At 41.3% G+C, this 26,438-nt stretch overlaps 1 protein-coding gene across 1 annotated transcript; it reads right to left on the minus strand.

The window, feature by feature from the left end:
• Positions 1-26,434, minus strand: PGRMC2 (progesterone receptor membrane component 2). The gene is made up of 3 exons (XM_074950847.1): positions 26,008-26,434; positions 1,906-2,061; positions 1-1,168 (listed from the first exon to the last, which is right to left on the minus strand). The coding sequence occupies exons 1-3, from the start codon at positions 26,417-26,419 to the stop codon at positions 1,071-1,073; spliced, it is 666 nt and encodes a 221-aa protein (XP_074806948.1). The 5' UTR covers positions 26,420-26,434; the 3' UTR covers positions 1-1,070.
• Between the last annotated feature and the right edge of the window lie 4 nt (positions 26,435-26,438).

Consider the following 26,438-nt stretch of genomic DNA (forward strand, 5'->3'; position numbering starts at 1 on the left):
CACATTTGGTATTGTACATGCTTTATTAAAATGGTACTTGTATTTACAGTATCTGCAGAAACAATCCCTCCCAAGTCTTGCAGTCAGACACCCACCCAGAGATGCACACACCCTCACTACAACGTTGTGAAGGCTAGGCTCCCAAAAATTAGGCAGCTCCTGGGGGTGGGGGAGCATGGTGGGGTGGTTTAATTATTTAAAAAGAAGCATGAGGGAATGCATTTGGCCATCACAATGCTAATTAAGTTTATGTATATTAACATATGGCAGTAACACTGAGTAGTCCTTTTCCATTCTATATACAGAATGATATCAAGGTTTGCAAGTCAACAGAACATTCTAACTTCAGTCTCAATGGTGCTTATTGTGACTTTGAAACCACATAGTGGGGGCTTTCCCTTAAAACAATTCAAGTCTATTTAAGTGAAATAAGGCACAATTAATATTGATTTGATTTAGGGGAAGGGTAAAAGGCAGGCTTCAGCTGATAGTTGTAAAGAAATTAGTTTTGCCAGATCCTTTTGAGAGACAGAGGTCACTGGTACGTCCTTCAAATCTGCAAAGATGTCTCTCAAGAAAACTGAAGTTTTTCTGCCAGGCCCACTAGTGCCCACATACAAAACAAATTTGGAAATTCACATTTTAACACCAGTTTCAGTGGCCCAGACTTTAGTATTGATGTACGTGAGTAAATATTTTTACTGCAGGAGAAAACATGTGAAACAAAACTGAAGGCTTTCATTTTCTTAAACTTAGAGCCTGTAAGTATGGACTATGTGAAGGCTTCATCTTACTGATAAAAAGGAGTAGGGTTTTTTTTTAAACCTTTTACATCCCTAGCCCCTCTTCATAAATGAAGCCTTACCACACATTACAAATAAACTGCAACAAAAAATTTGGCAGCACAAATGATGCCTAGTATTCAAATCTTCATTGTGTGTTATTTTCTTTGTACAAAACCTGTTGAATGTTTTTTGCAGCAGATGAACTGTACCCAAAGATGCAAGACATTGTGATGGGGGAATAAGAGGTTTCAGTTCTGAAGGCCCCGACTTTGGTTTTTGCAAAGTTCAATCCTGTTTAGTGTGATCCTTGATATCCTCCTCATCTGTATATTCTGATGGTTCTTCTCCTGGTTTTAGGAGTCTACCTACGTAGTCATATTTTTCTGGAAAAGATATGTGTCAATTACAATCAAATTCAGCTATTTCCACTAAATCTTTCCTGTAACTGTGCATTACATATCAGGGTTTTTTTTTCCCTTTCATGCTAAGGTTCTGATTCTACATCACTGCAGTCAAAGGAATTTTAAAAACTGACTGACAGCAAGATCAGACCCTGAACTATCTTTATAGGGATTTTCCACTTGTCCGTTCTTTGACCACTCTTTCCCACAACTGATCAATGGTTAGGTGAAAGTTCTATCCTTGAACCCTTTGCAACCCTGTTAATTTTAGCGTGGTTTGAAAATTGACTTAAAAGTTGCATTTTCATCAGGAGCTTAAAGACAAAACAGATCAGTACTACACCCAAACAAGAAAGATTAAATAGAATCTACCCTGAACATCTTATGACTAAGGTGCCATATTCTATTAGTCAGTCACTCCGAGAGCTGTTATGTCAGTGGAGTGAAATTCTTTAACACATCAAGTCTGAAACATGACATTTTCTATTTAGCTATTTATAAAAACAAAAGTAATTAAAAATACATACATGGCCACTATTAAAATGCCTTCTAGAGCCAAAACTCTAAGTCAGAATTCCTTTTCCAAGAAGATAAAAATATTGCCACAACTTCTGTACAGTGAGCAAGAAACATCTTTTAAAAAGCCCCCACCCATTTGTCATTTTGACAGATTCAGTAGTATAAGTAAACAATTATGTTTTGCTAGTTTAAAAAGTTACCTTTAAATTGCATTTCCCATTCTCTAACACTTTCCATTTGTACAGCATTTAAGTCAGATAGGTCATCATATTCATCTCTGAGTGCATCTTTATCTAGACAGAAAGTTGCTAGTCCCCTGGAGGCATCTCTGCCAGCAAATATTCCATATGGACCCTCTGAAAATAGAAAACAAAATTGATATTTTCAAAGTTTATTTATAGTGATTGACCTCAACACTTGAGTAGGATGCGTGTGGCAGAAACAGCAGGGAAAACAAGACTTTACGTCATCCCATATTTCTGGAGGAATTGTTGGGAACAGCAGTATTGTAATGTTGAGAAGCATTTAGTGGCACTGCAGCTCCACACTGGGCATCACTATGAGATGGACAGGGAAGGCTGACAAGAAAAGCAAAGGCAGGAAAAAATAAGTATTTTACACAGGTATCTGACAAGACCAAATCACAAGTCAAACCGTCATCTTATGTGAGAGAGTCATTTCCAGTGCTTCTGCAGTCTGAGGGTGAAGGCAGAGAAGAACAGAATGAGAAAGGAAAAACTTTTCTACTAGTACTACATACGTACAAAAGAGACCATTTAACTTTGACTCAGCCCTATTACTTCAAGTCCTGGCAATATCTTAAAATGGAAATCCATTATGGACTTGCAACTTAAGTTCCCTGATGTTAGGTCATTGAACTCAACTGTGGTACCAAGGGTGGAAGAACAGCTTTTTATTGTAAAACCAGGGTATTGGTCCAACCATGTCACCCAATTCTTTTAAAGAAATGCGTTATGAACCATCAAACTCAGAGTATTCTTATAAAGTTGACCTTAAACACAATGAAATGAAGCAATTACACTGGTCTGATTCCAAGTTATTCTGTAATGAAGGTCTGTACTGCAAGATGTCTAATGTTGATGGTGTAAATCAGTTAACCATTTAGTCCTAAAAGGCTAATAACCAGCTTACTGCAAAGTGGAGTCAGACTCAAAGTCAAAGCATATCAGTGTTTAAAGGGGCATACAACTGTTTATTTTAAACAAGTATTCTTACCTATATTAAAGTTTACTAGTTTTCTAATAGAGTTTACTTTATCATTTGTATTGTTTACTTTTTATTTCTCAGGCAGAGTAATGAAACTTGATGGAAGTCCATTTTATTTTCAGATTCTCCATTCTGCCACACTTGGGTTTCAAACATTGCAATAGCGTCTTACTTTTTTTTTCCATTCACAGCTGTTTATTCCCAGTCATGGACGCTGATCTACTGACCTTATTTCTAAAAGCAAATCTAAGTTTGTGATTAAAACTGAGTTGAGAACAATGCCAGTTACTTTTCAAAAAAAAAAAAAAAAAAAGAAGAGTAACAAGTTTAACTGCCAATTTAATCTTAGCTTTTATAAGTACGCTTGAAGACTGTAGTTGCCTGCCCCTGACCCTTTTATTATTTCTGTGGAGATTACCAGGCAAGTTGGTCTGTTATTCTGAAATAGGTGGGGAGACTAACAGTCATAAACATCTTGCCTCTACTTTTAATAGTTTATCCAACTGAACATAAGAGGAATTTTAGACAGGCAAACAGTTACCCAATCTGGAGTTTGACCAGAACAAACATGGACATAACCTTTTCCCTCCAGAAAGCTAGTTGACACACTTGCATGAATGCAGTTGAATCAGTCTGTAGCATAGCAGTGCAGGTAATTACCGCTTAGTCCATTAGATGATCCAAGGAAACACACAACTGTGCTAATGAAACTTCAAACTTATCAAATAGAGGGTTACTATATGGAAAGCAAGTGAGACTCTCTGCTGGATATGATTTCCTGTTAAGGTTGGTAAATAGCTTTCCAGAATTTATCTTAATTCATTACACTTTAAAATTCTGTTTATGCCTCATGTCAAAAAAAATTCCATACGTTTCCTTTACATACATAGAGAAGTAATCCAAATGTTGCATGATTACATATTAAAATAGAATTATACAAAAACTTTGATGGCAAATTGTTTAAAGTTAGGTTGCCAAGTTCCTCAAGCACACCACCACACTTAACGTAACCTTTGGGAATTGTTAGATGTAGAAACTAAAAAACAGTTACATACTACAGTTTGAAGCACCAACTCTCTAATGTGAAGAAAGCAAAAAAAACTACAAACCAAAATGTAAAAAGTTATTCAATATATTTATTTTTCATGGATGCTGTGACATTACTTTGTATAGTATAGCCATGTGGTATACTAAAGATCTCATCTAATAGTGTACTGTCATATGTAAAATACAAACATTTTTTAAGTTGTATAAACCAGAATGGCCAGCTTCTCCCCCCTTCTGAGGTTCCTATCTGCACTCATTATGCTCGTTCTGAGCTCCTAACATGCATCTATGATCCTGCTAATACGTTATCAGCAAGTACTGTACAATATACAGTAAAAGCTGTTATCTGGCACTTTATCAACCAGAAAGCTCTGTTAAGCGGCATTTCTGATATCTCCCAATGCAAATATTCAATCTAGTAACCGAGACTAGTATACTGCCCAGGAGGTTATGCAGTTGCACATTCTACACTCTACTTTTATGCAAAAGAGACAGAAGACAAGCAAGCAAACTGATATCAGGGATTTATTTAAAAAAAAAAAAAAGCAAGCAGCTTCCAGGGTGTGTCATAGGGTTATTATAGATTCAGCCCCATCTCCTACACCTTCTACATCAGAGGCAGGCAAACTACAGGCCAGATCCAGGGGATTGACCCCATGGTGCCACTGGCCCCGCCCCACTCTCAGAAGCAGGTGGCACCACATCCCTGCAGCCCGGGGGGGGGGGGGGGGTGTGTGCAGTGCAGAGGGCATTGCCTTGCTTCCAGGCACCGCCCCCCGCAGCTCCCATTGGTCGGGAACGGGGAACCGTGGCCCATGGGAGCTTTGGGGGAGGTAACTGGAGGCACAGTAAGGGCAGCACATGGAGCCCTGTGCCCCCACCCCCTTAGGGGCCATACAGGAACATGGTTCCAGCCACTTCCCGGAATGGCATGGGGCCAGGGAAGGCAAGCAGGGAGCCTGCCCTGGCCTTGGTGCGTGCTGCTGCCATCCTGGTGCTGCTTTAAGTAAGCAGCACTGGGCCGGAGCCCAAACCCCTCCTGCACCCCACCCTCCCCAACTCCCTACCCTAAACCCCCTGCCTGCACCTCAACTCCCTGCCCTGAGCTCCCTCCCGCAGTCCGCACCACTCCTCTGCCCCAATCCCTTGCCCTGAGCCTGTCCCTGCACACCGCACCCACTCCCCGGCCCTGCATACAATTTCCTCACCCAGATGTGGCCCTCGGCCCAAAAAGTTTGCCCACCCCTGTTCTACATCTACAATGATAACTGATGTTGATGATGACGACCCTGAGGCACTGTAAGATCCTGAAGTGCCTTCTGAATCAAAGAGATTAAATTATGTTCAGTAGTTTTAGCGTTAAGTATATTTTTAGTGATATGGGTGTATGCTATGCGCTGCCCATAGGGATATGTAGTGTCATAAAATAACCTACTGTATAGAAAACTTTACCTGTTTACACCTAAGTGCTTCAAGAAACCAACCACTCTGCAGTGCAGTACTACTCCTGGATTAGTGAATACCTGTATGTTGTACTACTGTATTTTATACTTTATTCATTTTATTCTAATACTTTGAAAATTGGTATTCCATTGGTAAAATATAATTTGCAGTTAACCGGAATATTTGATTAACCAGCAAACCCCGCTCCCACCACCACCATGCTGAACAACAAAGTTTTTACTGTACATGGTTACAAATATATACCCTTTCTCAAGCACCAAGAGTGGAGGGGGGGAAAATGTGATGGAACTACTCTACCCAATATCTGCCTACAGTCCCAAAAATTGCTGGATGTTTCTGTTAACTAGATCAGCAATAAAACATTCACATTTAAATCATGGAGCTGTTCACACCAGTCAGATCTCATTTCTGTCAATCTGAAGACATAGCAGTGACATCAGTTCACATTCACATGGTTCTCTTCACAAACATAACAGCAAGAAACTTAAAATTAAAAGAAACCTTAGATTCTTCAAAAACTGGTAATGCTGCCAGATAAATGCCGGTACAGCATTACCACATACCAGCTCAAAGAAATCTTTCTGCACCAAGGTATTTGAAACAGGGACCACCACCCAATTTTTTATGCTACAGATGGTTAGCTACCAATCTTGTAGCTAAAAAACCAAGTCCTTTTGGACCAGATATTCAGTACTCTTTCATCTAACACACTTCTTTGTGAAAGTATGAGCACTCTGATAGAATACGAAGACTGATTAGAGAGAGACCCAACTAGTTCAGCCCTTATTTAATCTTAACTAATAAGTGCTAATAGGCAAATGGCAATAAGTAACTAACCTAAACCCTAAAAGATGCACTTTGAATTGTTTATAATCCCACACTACTAGAACATTGGCGAATAGAAGATAAAAGTTGCATATGAATGGAGGAGTGTGATCATGAAACTCTACATGCAAAGCTAGTTCTTTATTAAAGTCACATAGCCTATTAACTCCTGTTATGTATCCAGTTCTATATGTACTGATTGGCTGAAGCTTATGAATCTCAGCACAGAGGGTATTCAGGGAGCTTTGCCTAAGCAATTATGTCTGTAACTGTGCACATAAAGCAGTACAAGCATTTAGTAAGCCAGAATGGAAAAAAAAAATCTATTTGTTTTATGGCACAAAGGAAAACAGTGTAGTTTTAAAATAAAGATTTCAGTGTGAAATAAAACATTACTCCAAATATATTCCAGAATGCATGTCTTAATTTTTTAATTGTACCCTGGAAAAAACAATTCAACATGCACCTTCACCATTTTCAACAGTCAGTTTAGATTTAACACTGAAACAAATGAAATGGCTAAAAACTGAATGATTAATATTTTGCAGGCTATCCAAGAAGTATGCAGAACTCTCAATATATCATCTATTAATAGCATTTAGCCTATTGCAGCATTTTAAGTATTAGTCACCATCATTTCAGCTCTATTTACAGACTCTCTCTTTGGAGTATGAAGATTGATAGTAACTTAAAAGGCCAGAGCAATAGGAGGAAGGCCCCTAGTCACTGAAGCAGTAGCACCAAAACCAATTTCTTTAAACAAAGATGATGCTCCTGAAGTCATTCTGCAGTACTCCAATACACCTACTTATAACATCACCTAGTCCTTGAAGTTCTGAATTAGAAAAACATAAGCCACTAGACTACACAAATTTCATTCCTTGCCTGATACCATATGGTGTCATAACTCTCTAGGAAAAGCAATTACTAACTACAGCCTACAGAATGGAATGGCATTTCATTTCAGATTTTTCTTTCCCAAAGCACTTAAAACAATGTTCCTTTCCCATACGGAATGTTTCAATAAATGCCATTACCTACTTAAATAACTTAGGCTTCCAATATAAAGTCAAGGTCTGCTAATGGGAACGTGTGGACTGACATATGTCTAAGCAAAAATTTCTCAAAAAGGCTTTTGCTCCATATGTCTAGAGTAAAAACTTACCAAGATTTTACAAGCTTTATAGCTGTTTCTATAAATTGGGAAGTTGTGTGGTTCTTTGGAAAGCTGCATTTAATGTAATATTCAACCTGCTGCATATTATTCCAGTTTGAAGCCCTCCTTAAGGAGAATTAACTTCTCTGCTAGTCCACCATGCTAACTGAAACAGGAAATTAGATTACGATTACTTAAAGAAAATTTTCTGTTAAAAATAAACTAGAATATTGGTAGATTACATGATACTGAAATTATGTTTTCATGATCTATCTCAAAGTATTTAGGGTGGCCCTTGGAATTTGTTTGCTTTGCAACCTGTGAAGAATTATGCATACATCCAGTTTTGCTGACAACAAAAAGTAAGGATTATAGATGAGTAATAAGACCTGTAATTTCTAGTTCCCTCTTTTTTAATAAAGTGGTCAAATATTAATGTTCTGCCAGAGACTTAACATGTTCATTACGAAAGTATAAAGGAGTTTCTTTACAACTAGCAAGGTCATGTCTAAATCACTAGTCCTTGAAATAGGACTTCAGTCATTGTAAGGGAACTCAAATTGCTGTCTTTCAAGTCTAACTGACCTAAAGTTGCCAGCGTTAATTTACCATATTCCCTCTTCCTTGAAGAAAGATCAGGTGAAGGTACTGTACATTGACCATTCCAGAAAGTGAACTCATTAGAAATAAGGCTTCTATCACCGTGTGCCCAAGTGATTCTGAAACATCTACTGAAGAGGCACCAATTTCTTCTGGAGTAAGAGGCAAAACGTTCTAATTCTGGTTCTTTACACCAGGATCCACTGAATGTAAATTTCTGAGTAAACAATATTTTATATCAAATACTGGATTACACTGTTCGCTTTTGCTGAGCCCCTCTGTGGCAATTATCCAGTTACAAGATTTAATAGGCTGCCACCCATCTATATTTTTAAAATATTTTTTCAAACTCCAACTTTAAAGAGGTTGTGGAGCAATTTTCCTTATACTTAACAGAGAAGAGTCATCCAGGAAGGTGCAAGTATATTCAACTTAGGGACGGGAAAGATGCTTGATCAGAATGGTCTGTGTTAAGTCAGTCTTGCACCACCACGTTCCCATGTAGCCTTATAAAATTTACTCTGTACCTCATTTCCCCTATCTGTAAAACTGAGATGATAATCCTTCCTTTCTCCCATGCTTTCTCTGTCCTTTCTATTTAGTCTGTAAATCATTCAGGGCAGGGTGTAAGTGTTTGAACATTGCACAATAGGGCTATAAGCAACTAGAGGTCCCACTGGACACACTGTAGACATATTGAACAGAAAAATGTTGAGGGAGCTATTTCCAATACCTAGCTATTTCCAATACATTTCATGGAATGTACTTATCTTCAGTACTATTTTACTGAAATAACGGCCTAGTTTGTGAGAGGGTAACATCAAGCCAACATTGCAAGGGCACGTGTATTTCCACATCACCTCCTCCAAGCCCGAAAAGGCTTCTCTTAAATAAAATATATTATTCACAACCCTGCTCTATTTAGGTACAAGTCAGTAATCCTAAATCGGGAAGGATATGAAAAAGAAAGTGTATACAAAGAGACATTTGTGACCTGGTCTACACACAAAAATACTGAATCAGATTAACCACTGTTGTGTTTCTCATGCACACAAGAGGTACAACACTGAGCACGCTCCAACAGCCAAGAACTCTCATTAAGACTTGCGCCTCAAATTGGGTGCTGAAACTTGACACATACAAAGTGGATGATTATAGTCATCTAGAGTAGCATATTACAACCTGAATATCCTTTCCTGTAAAATACGAATTTATGTACAAAATGGAATTCATTCAAAACAAGCTCTCTCTCTCAGAGAAAGTTATATACCAGTCACAAACCAATCATTTCAGTAAAAGTTTGTATACTTCTTTTGAGTCCTTTGCAATGTAATGTGGTATATAAGAGTACAAAAACGTGCTTGACGTCTGGTGAAGAGTTCAGTATAAGAATCCAGATGGGCAGACTGACATCTAGAAATTCAGATCTAGTTATTTTATACCGAAAGCACATAAACTAAGATTTCCTAAAAAACTAATCAAATATAGCTAAGAGTCTCAAGAACCTAATTTCTAAAGAAACAAAACAAGATAAAGGGTCACAAGTGGTGTAGGCTATTTTGCAAGGGGCACCTACCTTACTATGAACACGAAGGCCAAAATATTTAGACGTGTTCATTAATTTTAGATAACCAGCTTGAAATAAGTAAGGCTGAGCACCAATAGCTCCATTTGGACTTATTTTGGATTTGTGAGTGTTCAGCACTTCTGAAAATAATCAGAATCCTAGGGTCATGGCTGGGCACTCAAAATCAATGACATTTTTGTTTATATTTGGGCTTACTGAAAATATGACCCAAGGAAGATTGGCCGGGATTGAACAATCCACAGTTGTAACTAGTTTTAGTCTTTTCCTCTTGTGAATGTTAACTGTATAATAACTTGTACATGGAAAGGCAGACAAGACAGGAAGCAATGCTGGGCATTTGACTGGTCCAAAAATAATTGGTAAATTAGTCAAATATTGTTAAATAAGTGAAAAATGGTCAAATATTTTAAAGCACTAGTTTATTAGAATAACAGTAACAAAAAAGAGCAACAGTTTATGGTATGCAATGGGCTTAGCCTTACATAATTATACCCAATTACAAAACAGTTAAGCTGAGTTATTTTAACTCAGAAAAATGTGAAAATTAAATGAAGTTCTAAAAAAAATGAAATAATTACCTTTTTAGCAATATTAGCATTGAAATGTGAATGTTATTCAAGACTGAACAGTTACAAAAGAAAAATGAAACAGAAATAGACTAATCAGCAAAACATAAAAAGTCATTTTTAAATACACTTATGGTAGGTAGGCATCAGAACAAGTCTTCAAGCAACTTAACAGCTGTACATCTTTTCTCTTTTTGTGTTGGAGAGGAGATTAAATGATTGAACCCTCTTCTCCCTCCCCTGCCCTCCTTCATAACGTCTGTATATTTGTCTACTTAGTTTAGATTATAAACTCTTCAAGGCAAGAAGCACGTCTTTTAACTCATTTAACATGCTTTATAAGCCACCACATATGCTGATCACCTGGTATACAAATGAAGATATACATATGCTTGTTCTAGAACACTGGTTCCCAACCAGGTGGCCACAGTGCTCCCCGTGGGGCTAAAGCCCCAAGCCCATGGGTGGAGTTCAGGGTACAGGGGGCACGCCCTCCTCCCCCAAACTGCAGCATCTTACCCAGAGTGGGGCAGCCCCACATGCACCCCCACACTTCCTTCTCTCCCATAACCCACCAGCCCAGTTGGAGGCTGAAAGCTGGAGCCGGGAAGCGTGGGGCAGCTCCTGTTCTAGCTGGTGCCATAGAGCAGGCAGATGCGGTATTTCCCCTGCTGCTGGTGCCCAGGGCTGCTGCTGGTGCCCAGCTTCCAGCCCCCTTTGACTGCTCATGCAGCTGCCACCCAGGTGGGGGAACCTAGCTCCAGGGCCAGCAGAGCACTCAGGGGAGCAGCAACCATGGGGGGGTCCCTCCCGTCACACAGCCCCTAGCTACCTCTCTCCCTGCACCCTGAGCTATCCGCACACGGCCCCTCGCTACCCCATTACCTGCAGCACCCTCTGCCTCACACAGCACCTAGCTACCCGCTGTCTGCACGCTGAGCGGTTTTCAAACTTTTTGAGCCTAGCCCCCCTGCCCCCTTTGAGTTATAATTTTTGGTTACATGCCCCCTCACTCTCCAGACACCCCCACAATGCTCTCACTCAAATTCCTTCCCCAGGTCCCTCCCCCAACAACTCCTTCCTCACTATACTGCCACGCCCCCAATCTCCTCACATCATGGCTAGACCCTCAAATTCATTCCACCCCTTACCCTCTGCCCACATGGGCTCAGTGGGGAGGCTGTGTTTTGTGGGTGGTGTCTTGGCTCACCACCACTCCCGCAAGTTGTTCACATCTGGCTGGGGTGTCTAGAATCCTAGCTCCAAGCCCCCCTCTTGTGGACCCCCTGTGGGGGCAGAAGGGAGGCAGACCTAAGGTCTCTAGGTCACGACAGGCCATCAAGGGTTACAAATAGGTCCTACGCCATTGACCTAATGTAACAATGCACTAGACTACCGCTCCCAGACCACTAATGTGGACCAACGCTTTAAGCGTAACCCTGGATTGTTCCAACTAGCAATACAGGAAGTGGTACAGCTCAGGTATAAGTGTCCATATCTGCAATTGCTGAAGTGCTGTTACCAACCATCAAGGAAGAAGATACAAGTTCTGTTAAATTTTAATCACAATATACATTCTTCCATTTTTCTGTTAAGCTTTGTTTAGCTAAAGCATTGGTAGCCAAAAATTCCAGATTGAAAATACTCTTGGCATTTAGACATTGTATACAGCCACCTGAAATAGCCTGATCTAGGACTGAGTTTAAGAAATTTGAATGGATGGAATTCCTTAATGAAATGCTGACAGGTCAGAAGGAAGAATAGGCTACAGCATCACTACTACCTGTAGGACACGTTATATTTCTTTTAATCAAGAAATGATAATATAGGGTTATAGTGAGGGAGCAAACGAGCAATTGCCAAATAAAATGGATTTGACTGTCATACTAGAGTTTCCTCTATTAAGGTTGTAATTTGCTTTCTATTCCAAGCCAGAATTTGAGGATCCCTCTTAAGACCCTAAAAAAGTTTTCCACCTAAACTTTCTCATATAGTGACTATAAAAGATTTTTGGGGACAAGCTTCATATTAGACAAACTCTTGTTGAGATGGGACTTTAAAAACAGAGCCAATTTCTGTTTTCAAGTTTACCACCGCAGATAGACTGAGTGGATTTCTTAGGCTCTAAAGTTTTAATTGTTTTGTTTTTTAGTGCAGTTATGTAACAAACAAACAAAAAAAAATCTACATTTGTAAGTTGCACTTTCACAATAAAGAGACTGCTCTACAATACTCATATGAGGTGATTTCTTTTGCTTATTTTTACAGTGCAAATTTTTGTAAGAAAAATATAAAGTGAACAGTGTACACTTTGTATTCTGTGTTGTAATTGGAATATATTTGAAAATGTAGAAAACCATTTAATAAATTTCAATTGGTATTCTATTATCGTTTAACAGCATGATTAAAACTGCGATTAATCGCAATTAAACAGCCCTACTTTCTTCCTTTCTCCTAATAGCTTAGTTGCCAGTCAACGCATTTGGTTACATTTGTAGGTAACATTTTCTGATAAGTGTGATTAAGTTGATGTTTCCTTACATTTTTTTTCCCCCATGGAGTATTTATATGGCCATAAATAGCTATGCATCTTGTCTCCCTATATTGAAATCTCTTCACCTTGAGTGTTTGAACTTCTATGACTTTCTCTAATCCCATTTATTTAAGCTGCAGCATGTGCCAAATGCTCCTGCCTGCCCTCTACCACCTAAAAAGTGTGATTACCTCACCCACATTCATTTTGGAATCCAGTTTAAAAAAAAAAAATCACCGTTTTAAATAAATTTACATAAGAACAGCCATACTGGGTCAGACCAAAGGTCCATTTAGCCCAGTATCCTGTCTTCTGACAGTGGCCAGTGCCAGGTGCCCCAGAGGGAATTAACAGAACAGGTCATCATCAAGTGATCCATCCTGTCACCCATTCCCAGCTTCTGGCAAACAGAGGTTAGGAACACCATCCCTGCCCATCCTGGTTAATAGCCATTGATGGACCTTTCCTCCATGAACTTATCTAATTCTTTTTTGAACCCTGTTATAGTCTTGGCCTTCACAATATCCTCTGGCAAGGAGTTCCACGGGCTGCCTGTGCATCGTGTGAAAAAAAATGCTTCCTTTTGTTTTACACCTGCTGCCTATTACTTTCATTTGGTGACCCCTCGTTCTTGTGTTATGAGAAAGAGTAAAGAACACTTCCTTATTCACTTTCTCCATACCAGTCATGATTTTAATAGACCTCTATCACAGGGATCAGCAGCCTTTGGCACCTGGCCCATCAGGGAAATCCGCTGGTGGGCCGGGACGGTTTGTTTAACTGCAGCATCCGCGGGTTCAGCCAATCACAGTTCCCACCGGCCGCTGTTCGCCGTTCCAGGCCAACGAGGGCTCCGCGAAGTGGCGGCCACCACATCCCTCGGCCCACGCCGCTTCCCGCAGCCCCCATTGGCCTGGAACAGCAAACCACGGCCAGTGGGAGCTGCGATTGGCTAAACCTGCGGACGCTGCAGGTAAACAAACCGTCCCGGCCCACCAGCAGATTTCCCTGACTGGCCGCGTGCCAAAGATTGCCGATCTCTTTTTCAAGCTGAAAAGTCCCAGTCTGATTACTCTCTCCTCATATGGAAGCTATTCCATACCCCTAATCATTTTTGTTGCCCTTTTCTGAACTTTTTCCAATATATCTTTTTGAGATGGGGCGACCAGATCGACACACAGTATTCAAGATGTGGGCATACCATGGATTTATATAAAGGCAATATGATATCTTCCATCTTATTATGTATCCCTTTCTTAATGAGTCCAACATTCTGTTAGCTTTTTTGACTGCCGCTACACACCGAGTGGATGTTTTTAGTGAACTATCCATAATGACTCCAAGATCTCTTTCTTGAGCGGTAATGGCTAATTTAGACCTCATCATTTCATATGTATAGTTGGGATTATGTTTTCCAATCCCAGCTATACATATATAAATGTAACAAAAACAAAAATTCATGAGCTTTCATCAATCTCTCTCTATTCCCAAACAAATTGAGGGAGTTTGAGAACTAGCCTGTCCCCTTCACATTCAGCATGAATACTACTTTCTCTGACATGCCTATTGTCAGGAACTGGTTTCCTACATCTGCCAAGTTCAGTTCCGGCATCAAATGAAAACTTAAGCTAGCAGGCAAGACAAGTTAACAGGCATAGGTAAGGAGAAGAAAATTCAGTGGTGCACGTAAAATCCATGTCTTACAGGTATGGGGGGACCACCAGCTACATCACCTGCCCACCTGTACATCACCTGCCCACATGACCCTCCATGTGACTCCTCACCACCCAGCCCAGAGCCCCCATGCTTTCCCCGTTCCCTCCCCCATCCATCCCATGTTAGCTGGGGCGGATGGGACTCTGTCCTCCTCCTGCTGTGCCAGAGACTGGGCTGAGGAGGCGAAGCTAGGGGCCAGCGGTACAACCACCAGAAGAGCTGCCAGCGTTCTTCTCCTTTCTATGCTACCCCTCCCAGCAGGGAAAAGAGCAGAACCCACAATCCCGCCCCCTAACCCTTTCCTCTGGCAGGGCTGCTGCTGTGGTACATAGATGGAGATGCAGCTTCATGGAAAGGCAGGGGGTGGGGCTGGGGGTTCTGCTCCTTTTCCTGTGGGAGGGACAGCGGGAAAAGGAGCAGAACTCCCAGCCCACCTCCTGCGCTTCCAGGCACAGAGCTGTGCCTCCATTCTTCCTCATAATACAGCAGCAGCCCTGCCAGAGACGGGGCTGGGGGGGGGAACGAGGCTGGGAGTGGTACAGCCGCCAGAGGAGCTGCTGGCATTCTGCTCCTTTCCCTGTTGCCACTCCCAGCAGGGAGAGGAGCAGAACCCTCAGCCCTGCCCCCCAGCCCTCTCCTCCGGCAGGGCTGCTGCTGTGCGGTACGCTGTACCGGCTATAGCTTGCTGGTACAGCGTACCGGCCTACTTGCACTGGTGAGAGAAATTAACAAAGTATTTTCAGATACAGTTTATATGAAAGATGCTACACAAAAGAAGTTGCCTCACTTAAATTTAAGTCTTTACTTGGAAGCATTCTGTTTCTGGCAATGGATGTTTTTCTACTCCAATAAAGTAGTAGTTAAAAAAAAAAAAAGATGTGATGCAAAATTCCAACCTTGTTTTTGTTTTTTATTTTTTCTTGAATGTGACTGACCACAAATTCTAAGATACCAATTTGTATTCACAACTTCATTTTGTAACTTACCAGAGAAGACACTAGTGTCAGTCTTAGAATTTCCTGACACTAATTATTTAAGTTGGCATATTTAAAAAAGTTTATGGAAATGCAGTTGTTGGGGTACTTCACCTTATTCAAAAGATAACACTACCACTTTGTACACTACCCATGTATGCAATTAATTCAATTTCCTGAAATCTTAAGTCTTGTACCTTAATGGTTTGTCCCCTCAAACTCTGACACTGACAGTAGACTGAAGTCCTAATTTGAGCTGGCAACAGAAACCGAAATTAAAATTAGTCAGTATGCGCAGAATGACAGTGGACAGTAGCAGTTTGTTGCAAGAGGTCAAATGGGATGCTGTGTTTGCCAACAGGAAGCTTATGTTACCACTGTAAGCTGTAACTGTTTGACTAACATTAAAATTAGAACAAGTTGGTAGACAAGGAAATTTTATGTTACACAGATTTCAGTCACAGATTGGAGCAAGTTCCAATTGATAGCTTCATACCAACCCCAGAGTCTGGTCATTCCACCAGACGTTAGAGGGTTGAGTCTTCAAATTCTGATCCTGTTTCCACCTCACTGTACAACACAGTACATAGTCAGAAATACAATACCATCCTCACTGACTCTGTAGATCTGAGTAGTAAAATACATATCCCTGAAAAGCAGGGTACCTCCCAAGCTTGTGTGGTTAGGCACCTTGAATGGAATAAAAGCCATAAAAACCAACAATGCTAAACATCAAGTTTCATTTTAATGTCTTCAGGCCTGGGTCAGCCTGAAACTTGCAAAAATGATGCTTACAACTCCATCTTGGAATATCTGATAACAGGGCAAAGCTTTTACTCCTGAGGGCAATTCTAAGCCAAAAAATTAAAAATTCTGCACAATTTTTAAAAAAGTCTGCACATTTTGTCAGAATAATGCAATGGAATCACACCAGTTTCAATTGTTTTGGTAAGTTATTTAAACTACAATACAGAAAAAGTCACAACTATTCAGCATTTTCTAAAACACATTAAAAGTAAGTTACAAATACTTGGTAACAAATACCCTGCATTCCAGTTATAATCCTGGATTTTCATTTAAATTACATTACAGAACACCAAAACAGGAAAGAAAAAAAAAGTAGAATGTCATTTTAAATTACTCAGACTTTCACACATGAAAGTCATACAGTTTTGGTAATCATTGTCCTGGACCTACGTGGGTACTTTGGGAAGTGTTTGGTTCTTATTTTCCCAACATTTTATTGACCGCTTGGTAAATGTTTTATTTGCCCTCAAAAGTCTTTTTTTTTTTTAAATGGGTAAGTTAAAATCTAACCCCATTGTGCCACTTTGGCACAGGAAAAAACTGAGAAAGCACATAGATCTTCCTAGCTGATTCCCTTACTGTCATTTATAAGGCTTTACATCACTCTGGTAATGTAGGGGCCTTAAAACTTTTACAGGTTTTTATGCTCCTGGGGGAACTGACTGAGAATAGGAACAGTTAGCTAACAATAAAATAGCAGTGTTACTATGCACACAGGTTGCTACATTTCTGCCTCAGAGAACGAGATCAATTAACCATCAACAGCAACATTAACAAAATGTGGAGGCTTTTTACAAAAGCTATTTTCTTTAACTTAAAAACAAATAATTTTCAGTAAAATCATACTAATATTTAAGTAAGAGTTTTTTCAATTCTCAAGAAGTTCCATTTTACTAGGCAGGCAGGCAGCTACCTTTCTGCATCAGGGACAGAGCCTTCCTCCTGCACAACAAAAAAGACCTACCTTCCTCCACGCCCCTCGAGCCGCAGTATCAAGAGAGAGGGACAGAGGTGTCTCTCGTTTGTTGGCCAGCCCCACACCCCAACCATGATAAATGTCTCCCCCGCAGGCACACACGCCCAGCCCCTCTCCACCAGTAGTGATTTACATCTCTGAAGCTGCTCCAGGGGAAGAGAGACATGTCCCCCCGGCAGATTTCTTTTGCGTTTTTCTGTGCAGGGGGCAGAGAAATATGCAGGCCATATGAATTCTGCGCCCCCGCATGGACGCAGAATTCTGCACACAAGTTTTATTTAGAATAAATGCTACGTAAACAGTGCAAGTGTCAGAAGTCTCCTGTACAGACAGCTTCGAGACTTGGATGTGCAGGACAAAAATGCTGCACTGTCTTGCACCAGTGGATGAGTGCCTTGGTGAAATCTGTGCTAATGCTATAGTGATAAAACATTGATTCAGTGTTTGTTTTTTTTTGCACCAGAGCCACATCTGCAAGGTACCAACAGCAGTGGGAGTCAGGTGACTTGGGTTTTATTGACAGCAAGTTAGTGGCAGAGCTGCATGATTGGGCAAATTACTTCTCACCTCTGTTACCCCATATGCCAAAAACGTGATAATGCTTACCCATATTGGGAACGTAATCACAGACCTATTGATGAAAAATTAAATAGATGTGCTAAATATATTACTTGCTCAAACCTGAAGGTTTCAAGGGACAAGTTACGAGGCTGAAAGCTCTCAGCACTGACACTCCCACTTCAGGGAACATCTTTGTACTAAAACTATATAGCAATAAGGCCTGTCTTGATCTCAGACACTTTTTTGTTTTAGTTTTCACCAAAAAGGTTAGTAGCAATTGAGCATCTAACATAGTGAATGCCAGGGAAAATGAGGTAGGATCAGAAACTAACATAGGGAAAGAACAAGTTAAAAAATTACTTAGACAAGTTACGTGTCTTCAAGTCACCATGGATCTGACGAAATACACCCTAGAATACTCAAGGAGCTGACTGAGGCGATATCTGAGCCATTAGCCAGATCTTCAAAAAGTCATGGAAGACAGGTAAGATTCCAGAGGATTGGAAAAGGGCAAATATAGTGCCCACCTACAGAAAGGGAAATAAGGACAACCCGGGGAAGCACAAACCAGTCAGCTTAACTTCAGTACCTGGAAAGATAATGGAGCAAATATTTAAGCAATCAATTTGCAGACACCTAGAAGATAATAAAGTGAAACAACAGTCAGAATGGATTTGTCAAGAACAATTTGTATCAAACCAACCTAATAGCTTTGTCAGGTTAACAAGCCTTGTGGGGGGAGGGGGGAGTGGTAGATGTAGTCTATCTAGACTTCAATAAGGCTTTTGATACTGTCTTGCATGACCTCCTCATAAACAAACTAGGGAAATACAACCTAGATGGAGCTATTAAAAGGTGGTGCATAAGTGGTTGGAAAACCATTCTCAGAGAGTAGTTATTAGTGGTTTACAGTCAAGCTGGAAGGGAATATCAAGTGGGTGGTCCTGCAGGGATCCGTTTGCAGTCCGGTTCTGTTCAATATCATCATCAATGATTTAGATAGTGGCATAGAGTACATACTTATAAAGTTTGCAGATGATACCAAGCTGGGAGGGGTTGCAAGTGCTTTGGAGGATAGGATTAAAATTCAAAGTGATCTGGACAAACTGGAGATACGGTCTGAAATCAATGGGATAAAATTCAATAAGGACAAATGCAAAGTACTCCACTTAGGAAGGAACAATCAGTTGCACACATACAAAACGAGAAATGACTGCCTAGGAAGGAGTACTGCAGAAAGGGATCGGGATCATAGTGGGTCACAAGCTAATTATGAGTCAACAGTTTATCACTGCTGTGAAAAAGCAAACATCATTTTGGGATGTATTAGCAGGAATATTGCAACCTGCTCTACTCAGGCCTCACTTGGAGTAGTGTGTTCAGTTCTGGGCGCCACATTTCAGGAAAGATGGACATTTCAGGAAAGATGATTTAGTTGGGGATTGGTCCTGCTTTGAGCAGGGGGTTGGACTAGATGACCTCCTGAGGTCCCTTCCAACCCTGATATTCTATGATTCTATGAATTGGAGAAAGTCCAGAGAAGAGCAACAAAAATGATTAAAGGTTTAGAAAACATGATCTGTGAGAGAAGAATGAAAAAAATTGGTTTTGTTTAGTCTGGAAAAGAGAAGACAGAGGGGACATAACAGTTTCCAAGTATATAAAAGGTTGTTACAAGGAGGAGGGAGAAAAACTGTTCTCCTTAACCCCTGGTGATAGGACAAGCAGCAATGGGCTTAAATTGCACTAATGGTCTTTAGGCTGGACATCAGGAAAAACTTCCTGTCAGGGTAGTTAAGCACTGGAATAAATTGCCTAGGGAGGTTGTAGAATCTGCATCATTGGAGATTTTTAAGAGCTGATTAGACAAATACCTGTCAGGGATGGTCTAGATAATACTTGGTCCTGCCATGACGCAGGGGACTGGACTAGATGACCTCTCAAGGTCCCTTCCAGTCCTATGATTCTAAATGCAACTGTACCATCTTGAGAGACAGCCATGTTAATCAACATTAAGCGTGCAGTATACAAATACTTAAGTTCTGCAGGGCAACCGTGTGCCAATTCACCACAGATGCCTTCTGCACTGAAGGACAATAAGTCAATATCTCAACATAGGGTTGATGGTAAATGGCTCAATGGTGCAGGTCTGCACTGATATCACTTGCTCAAAACACTATAGCCTCAAGACTTCTTTCATTGGGGTTGGAAGAGGGGGGGGAGAGAGAGAAATCAGCATGTACCAAACTTTGGTTTTACTGGGAGTCTCTGCACTTTGAGTTGAACCTTTCATCCAGTAGGCATACAAACAAGACCATAACTTCTCTAGATTCGGGGCCCTGAAATCTACTTAGAGCCAGGTGTTTCTGAAGTATTCTGAGCCATCTCACTTAGAGGTCTCAACAACAATCTGCTTCCAATCACAGAGTTTCAGGTAATATTTCCAGAACTGGGAGATACCCCAGATCAACTTCTAAAGTCTTTTCAGTCAAATCTAAGGAAAAAATAGGAGCAAGACAAGGCATTCTGACAATCTGTACGTCACCAGAGGCAAAACAGTACTCGGCATGATTCAACAGAGAATCAACACATTTGAAGGAAACAGTAGGTAGGAGTTGCTTCAATGCTTATCCATGCAGGGGTATCATCCTAAAAGCAATCTCGAAGCACCTAAGCTGAGGAAAAGCAGAAACTCCAGCCTAAAGATAAAGGTCAGTGGCTTGAAGCTCACTTCTGAAATCAAGTGGCTTTAATTTAGACCACCACTACCAGGACATGGTTCAAAGTGCTCAGGCATGAACTGGAACAGGACAAAATTAGTCAGAAGATACAGTACCACCCTAAACAAAACCTAAGTTCATAAATCCAGCAGAGAGCTAGAACTGACCAAAATGGTGCAGTATCAACAAAGGAAAAACTTTGCCAGTAAGAGTCACAAAAGAATTACAGTGAAATGAAACAGGCAGAATATCTGTGCTCAAGACACACTTATTCAATGAGCCTGAAGCTATGTCTACACTACCGCAGTAAGTCGACCTACGCTATGCAACTTCAGCTACGTGAATAATGTAGCTGGAGTCGACGTACCTTAGGTCAAGTTACCACAGGGTCTACACTGCGGGGGGTCATCGGGAGACTTATCTTATTCTTCTCATCAGGGGTTAAGGGGTCAACTGGAGAGCGATCTGCTGTCCATTTGGCGGGTCTTCACTAGACCGCTAAATCGACTGCAGGTGGATCAATCTCCGAGTGTCAATCCCGGCTATAGCATAGACCTGCCCTGAGAGTGAAGAAGTTCCAGCTTGTCTCTAACTAGAAGCACAATACCCAAGAGCAGGAACCCAGTCAATACGGTATCTTTAGAGAAAGACAGTTACAACCTTAACTGAGATAAACCAAAGGTGTGACCTTAATTGTTACAAATTTACTGTCTTTCCATAGCATTAAGATGAAAATTCAGGTGAAGCATGACTCCTTTTTTATTATTCACAGAAGCACCACCCCAGACCTAACAAAACAAATGCTAGAGAAGCCAGTCAACTCACTTCAAGTGTACTGATTTGACTGAGCATTAAAATAAAAGTACATCACCAAGCTTTCACCCTCTGCCCCTTCTGAAATATCATTAGGAGCTCCCATCTAAGTGAATTATTGTTTAAGCACAGGAAAAATACACTGCCCCAGCAACAATTAAACCTGTTTCACAACTATGGTAAAATTGATTTATTCACCCTCAAGGTATGTAGTATTTTAGCTGACTGTAATGAATTATCATTTTGTTTATCAGTAGCACAATCTGAAACTTGCATGCTATCTAAACAGGGTACCCTATCAAAATAAATTTAATAACAAATTTAGTGTTCATTACTTCTGCACATATAATTGGAACAAAGTCTGTTCACCAAAGAATGCTGACCATGTGAATTAGCTATCTAAAATCCATTCCTGTAACCTTCAAATCATTTTCACCAGTAGTTAGGTCACCTTTTGATCTATGCTTATGCTCTCAACTTATTCAGTACAAGAGACTGTTTTGATAAACTTGTTCATAAGTGGACATTTTATATTTAATGTAAAAAACAGATAGTTTGACACCCTTTAACTTACCTCTAGTTTGAAACTGGACTCCTACTGTTGCCAGTCCTCTCTCCCTGAACCAATGCCATTAGGGGTCTGACAACTACTATGACGGACAAAAGTGTGTTCAGCACCATTAGAGACAGATAGATTTCGGTAACAGTGCTAAAAAATGGTTTGGTCCATCTACAGTAGGAATTAATCCACTATCAGTATTAATTCAGAGACAGTGGTTGCTGACAGGGTCAAAGAACAGTCCAATTTCCAAGAAAGATAGCATTTTATTTCCCCCCCCCACATTATTAATAGAGATTTATGGCATGGACTAATCGTATTACTTATGTGCGTAGAATCTAGATGCTGAAAAGTTAGGAACATGGAAGATTATTTTTAAACTACTACATGCAGTTATTTTGATTACAGAACACTTCCTAACGTTTCAGCATGTAGATTCTACGCACATATCCACTATATTTAAATGCCCATGCTGTCAGTTTAAAAAAAAAACCAAAGAAATACACAAAAATAAAACTATTAAGCTGGGATAAAAACAGAACAAAGAAAATTCATATATCTATGACATATTGTACTAAGATGTCTTCATTTTATTTACTGCCCATTAGACAGAGGATATGATCACGTAGTATAGGCCCAGAATTTGAGGACATTTGAAGTATATTAAAGAGGTTTGGATTTATACACTATACAGCAGTATTTGCAGCACAGACTTTATATTACTATTAGCGGATAAGAACAAGAAAGTGAAGTTGACTAGTTTAGTTTCGTTATTTGGTCTCAAATTCAAGAGTAGACACTGGGAATGCTGAAAAGGAATATTAGATTTATAAAATGGGTTTATCAGATTAGTAGTAAAAGAGGTAACAAGGTTTGTTTATTTTTTTAAAATAAATACACATTGTTTAACTTGACATTGTCCCCTTTGAAGAAAATGGGCCTCTCTCATCTCTTCATACAGAGAAAGAAAGAGTCATACCTACTTTAAAAAATTCTCAAGGTGCTATGTTGGCCCAGCTTTTCCAACATACCATTGTTTACCGATGATTTTTTTGATTGATTACAACTATACATTCCTTTAACATTGTACACAAGGCAATTCAAACTATGCTGAAGTTACCCACCTCACTGGCAAAAAATGGTATGGAAGCACAGGATGTGTTTATTATAAACAAGCTTCAATGTAAATATAGAAATTCAACACTAACTTTAGGGTTGTCTACACTGGCAATTTACAATGTTGCAACTTTCTTGCTCAGTGGGGTGAAAAAACACTCCCCGAACGCAGCAAGTTTCAGCGCCGGTAGCCGTGCCTCTCGTGGAGGTGGGTTTTTTAGAGCGCTGGGAGACCTCTCAAGCCAAGAGGTCACAAGCCATGTTAAAGTGCTGCCGTGGCAGCGCTTTAGTGTTGCCTGTGTAGACTAGCCCTTAGAGACACAAGGTGGGTGAGGTAATATCTTTTGCTGGAAAGAGAAACAAGCATTCAAGGTAGAGTGGCCCCTCATTGTCACCTACTACCCCATAGGTGTATCATCAACTACAGCTCGTACTCAAGGAGGACCCCATCCTGAAAGAAACTGTTCCTGAACCCTCTTCTGGCCTTCACACCACCCCCCAACCTCAGCGTCAAGCTCCCCAGAGACCAGGACACACCAACTCAAAGCAGCATCAGACCCTTCCAGAATAACAGATGCAAAACCTACAATGATCTAACCCACTCCACCCCCAAACACACCTTTCAAGATCCATGGATCCTACATTTGCCTATCACAACACATGATATACATCATCCAGTGTAAAAATGCCACCAAAACAACTATGTGGGTGAAAAAACAAACAATCGCTATACTTTCAAGTGAACACCCACAAGAAAACGATAAAAGATTAAAATCGCTCTATCACCTGTGGGTGAATACTTTTCACAAAGTGCTCACTCCTCATCCTCAAAGGAAATCTACAGAACACTTTCAAAAAATGAGCCTGGGAGCTTAAATTCCTACCTCTGCTAGACATGAAAATCATGGACTGACTAGAGACATTGGATTTAGGGCTTATTACAACAATCTGTAACCCACTAATCCCCTCTTTTTGTCATGCAGAGGTGTTAACAGGCCAGTATACCCTGAATGGTCCCTAGAATATGTGCTAAGTAGTTATGCTAAACAACCTGTTCCACCTTGCATTTAGCTGTCAGGCTCAGAGTATCATTTCCCCATGTTTATTCCCCCCACTGTTCCTCACACGTTCTTGTCAACTGCTGGAAATGGCCTACCTTGATCATCACTACAGAAGGTTTTTCTCTCCTGCTGTTAATAGCTCACCTTACCTGATCACTCTGGTTACAGTGTGTGTGGTAACACCTATTGTTTCATGTTCTCTGTGTATATAAAAACTCCCCACTGTATTTTCCACTGCATGCATCTGATGAAGTGAGCTGTAACTCACAAAAGCTTATGCTCAAATAAATTTGTTAGTCTCTAAGGTGCCATAAGTACGCCTTTTCTTTTTGCGTATACAGACTAACATGGCTGCTACTCTGAAACCTGATTTCCAGACCTGAAGAAAAGCTCTGTGTGCTCTAAAGCATGTCTCATTCACCAACAAAAGCTGTTCCAATAAAAGATATTACTTCACCCACCTTGGGTCTCTAATATCCTGGGACTGACACGGCTACACCTCTACATTTAATTTCGTAAGTTTTTTGCTCCTGAGAAGTAAACCTTTCAAGCAATCTCTGCCCCAAGAGAGAAGTTTAAACTTTTAAACGCTACGCAAGTAGTGCTGATACCTGAACTCTCTTACAAGCCAATTATCCTGAGGTTAAAATTTGTAGCGTAAAGAACAGAGGTGGTCACTTGCACCATTAAATAAGCAAGCAAATCTTCCATGTGTTTTCAAGCCATTAAAGCTAAAATGAAGTCAATAACACACCATCAATTTTCACTTTGACCCACCTTCCACTAGGACAGATTGAGAAACGAAGTACTACACACCTACACGAAGGTAAACATGAACAGAGATGGTTAGTCCCAGTTCCACTCAGAATTTCAAGTATTTCACAGTATCGGGGGTAACCGTGTTAGTCTGTATCCACAAAAACAACAAGGAGTCCAGTGGCACCTTAAAAACTAAGGGATTTATTTGGGCATAAGCTTTCATGGGTAACAAACCTCTACATAAAAGAATAAATGAACACAAATCGGACATCAGGAATGGTAACGTACAAAAGCCAGTAGGAGAACACTTCAATCTTCCTGGACATTTTAAAAGTTTAAAAGATTTAAAAGTAGCCACACTTAAACAAAAAAACTTCAGAAACAGACTTCAAAGAGAAACAGCAGAACTAAAATTCATTTGCAAATTTAACACCATTAATTTGGGCTTGAATAGGGACTGGGAGTGGCTGGCTCACTACAAAAGCAACCTTCCCTCTCCTGGAATTGACACCTCCTCATCAATTATTGCGAGTGAACTACATCCACCCTGATCAAATTAGCCCTGTCAACACTGGTTCTCCACTTGTGAGGTAACTCCCTTCTCTTCGTGTGTCAGTATAATAATGCCTGCATCTATAATTTTCACTCCATGCATATGAAGTGGGTTTTGCCGAAAGCTTATGCCCAAATAAATCTGTTAGTCTTTAAGGTGCCACTGGACTTCTAACCAGATAGCCCTTTACATTTCAGTCAGAGTTTAGTGAGCAAGAGTATTAACAGCAAGGGCTGTAGCTGCAAGGCCAGGAAAGGGGAGAAAGCAGGGTCTGCAAGAACCTTTCACATGTAGGCGTCCCAAAACAGCACTGGGTTATTTTAAAGCACGCAACCCACGGGTGGGCAGCTGGCTGAGATAAGCAGCATGGGGGGCAGCTTGCAGTTTTGACCCCTCGCAGCCGCATGGATACGCGCACGCCCTGCCAGCCCTCCCATTTCCACACCAGCCTCACAACGAGCAACCTGACAGACCGAGACAGCGGAGGGGAAGCACACGGAGCGCTTGCTCCCCGCCGGGAAGGGGATTTGGACAGAGCCGGGGCTCCCCCGCCTGAGGGGGCGGGGGGTAGTGCTGCGCTTGGGTGAGGGGCACGATCCCACCCCAGCCGAAGAGCAGCTGGAGGGGAGGGGGGAACCCGGAGCGGCGAAGCCGCGCCCGCAGCCCCCGCCGGCTCCTCACCAGGCCCGTAGAACTTGCTGCCTTTGGTCACGTCGAAGACTTTGCCGTTGACGGCCAGCAGGATGCGAGGGGTCCGGGCCCCGTCGTACTCGTGCAGCTGCTCCAGCGTGAAGTCCCGCCGCTTCATGCGGGGCAGGGAGGCGGCCTGGCTCTGCTGGGCCGCGCCCCCCGGGCCGCTCCGCTTCCCCCAGCGCAGGTAGAGCCGATAGGCCGCCAGCAGCACCAACGCCAACAGCCCCACGTTCAGCAGCATCTCACCGCCCACAGCCCAGCCTCCCGCCGCCGCCGCGGGCGGCTCCTCTACGCCCCCGCCCCCCAGGCCGCCACCGCTGTTATCCTCAGTTCTTAGTTTCCCATCCCCATCGTCCGCCATCACTACCAGGCCAGCGCCGGCTCCGCCCAATACGGACATGAGGGAAGAGCGAGGGGGC

Source organism: Natator depressus, chromosome 4 (genome assembly GCF_965152275.1).
Source record: "Natator depressus isolate rNatDep1 chromosome 4, rNatDep2.hap1, whole genome shotgun sequence".
NCBI classification, from domain to species: Eukaryota; Metazoa; Chordata; order Testudines; family Cheloniidae; genus Natator; species Natator depressus.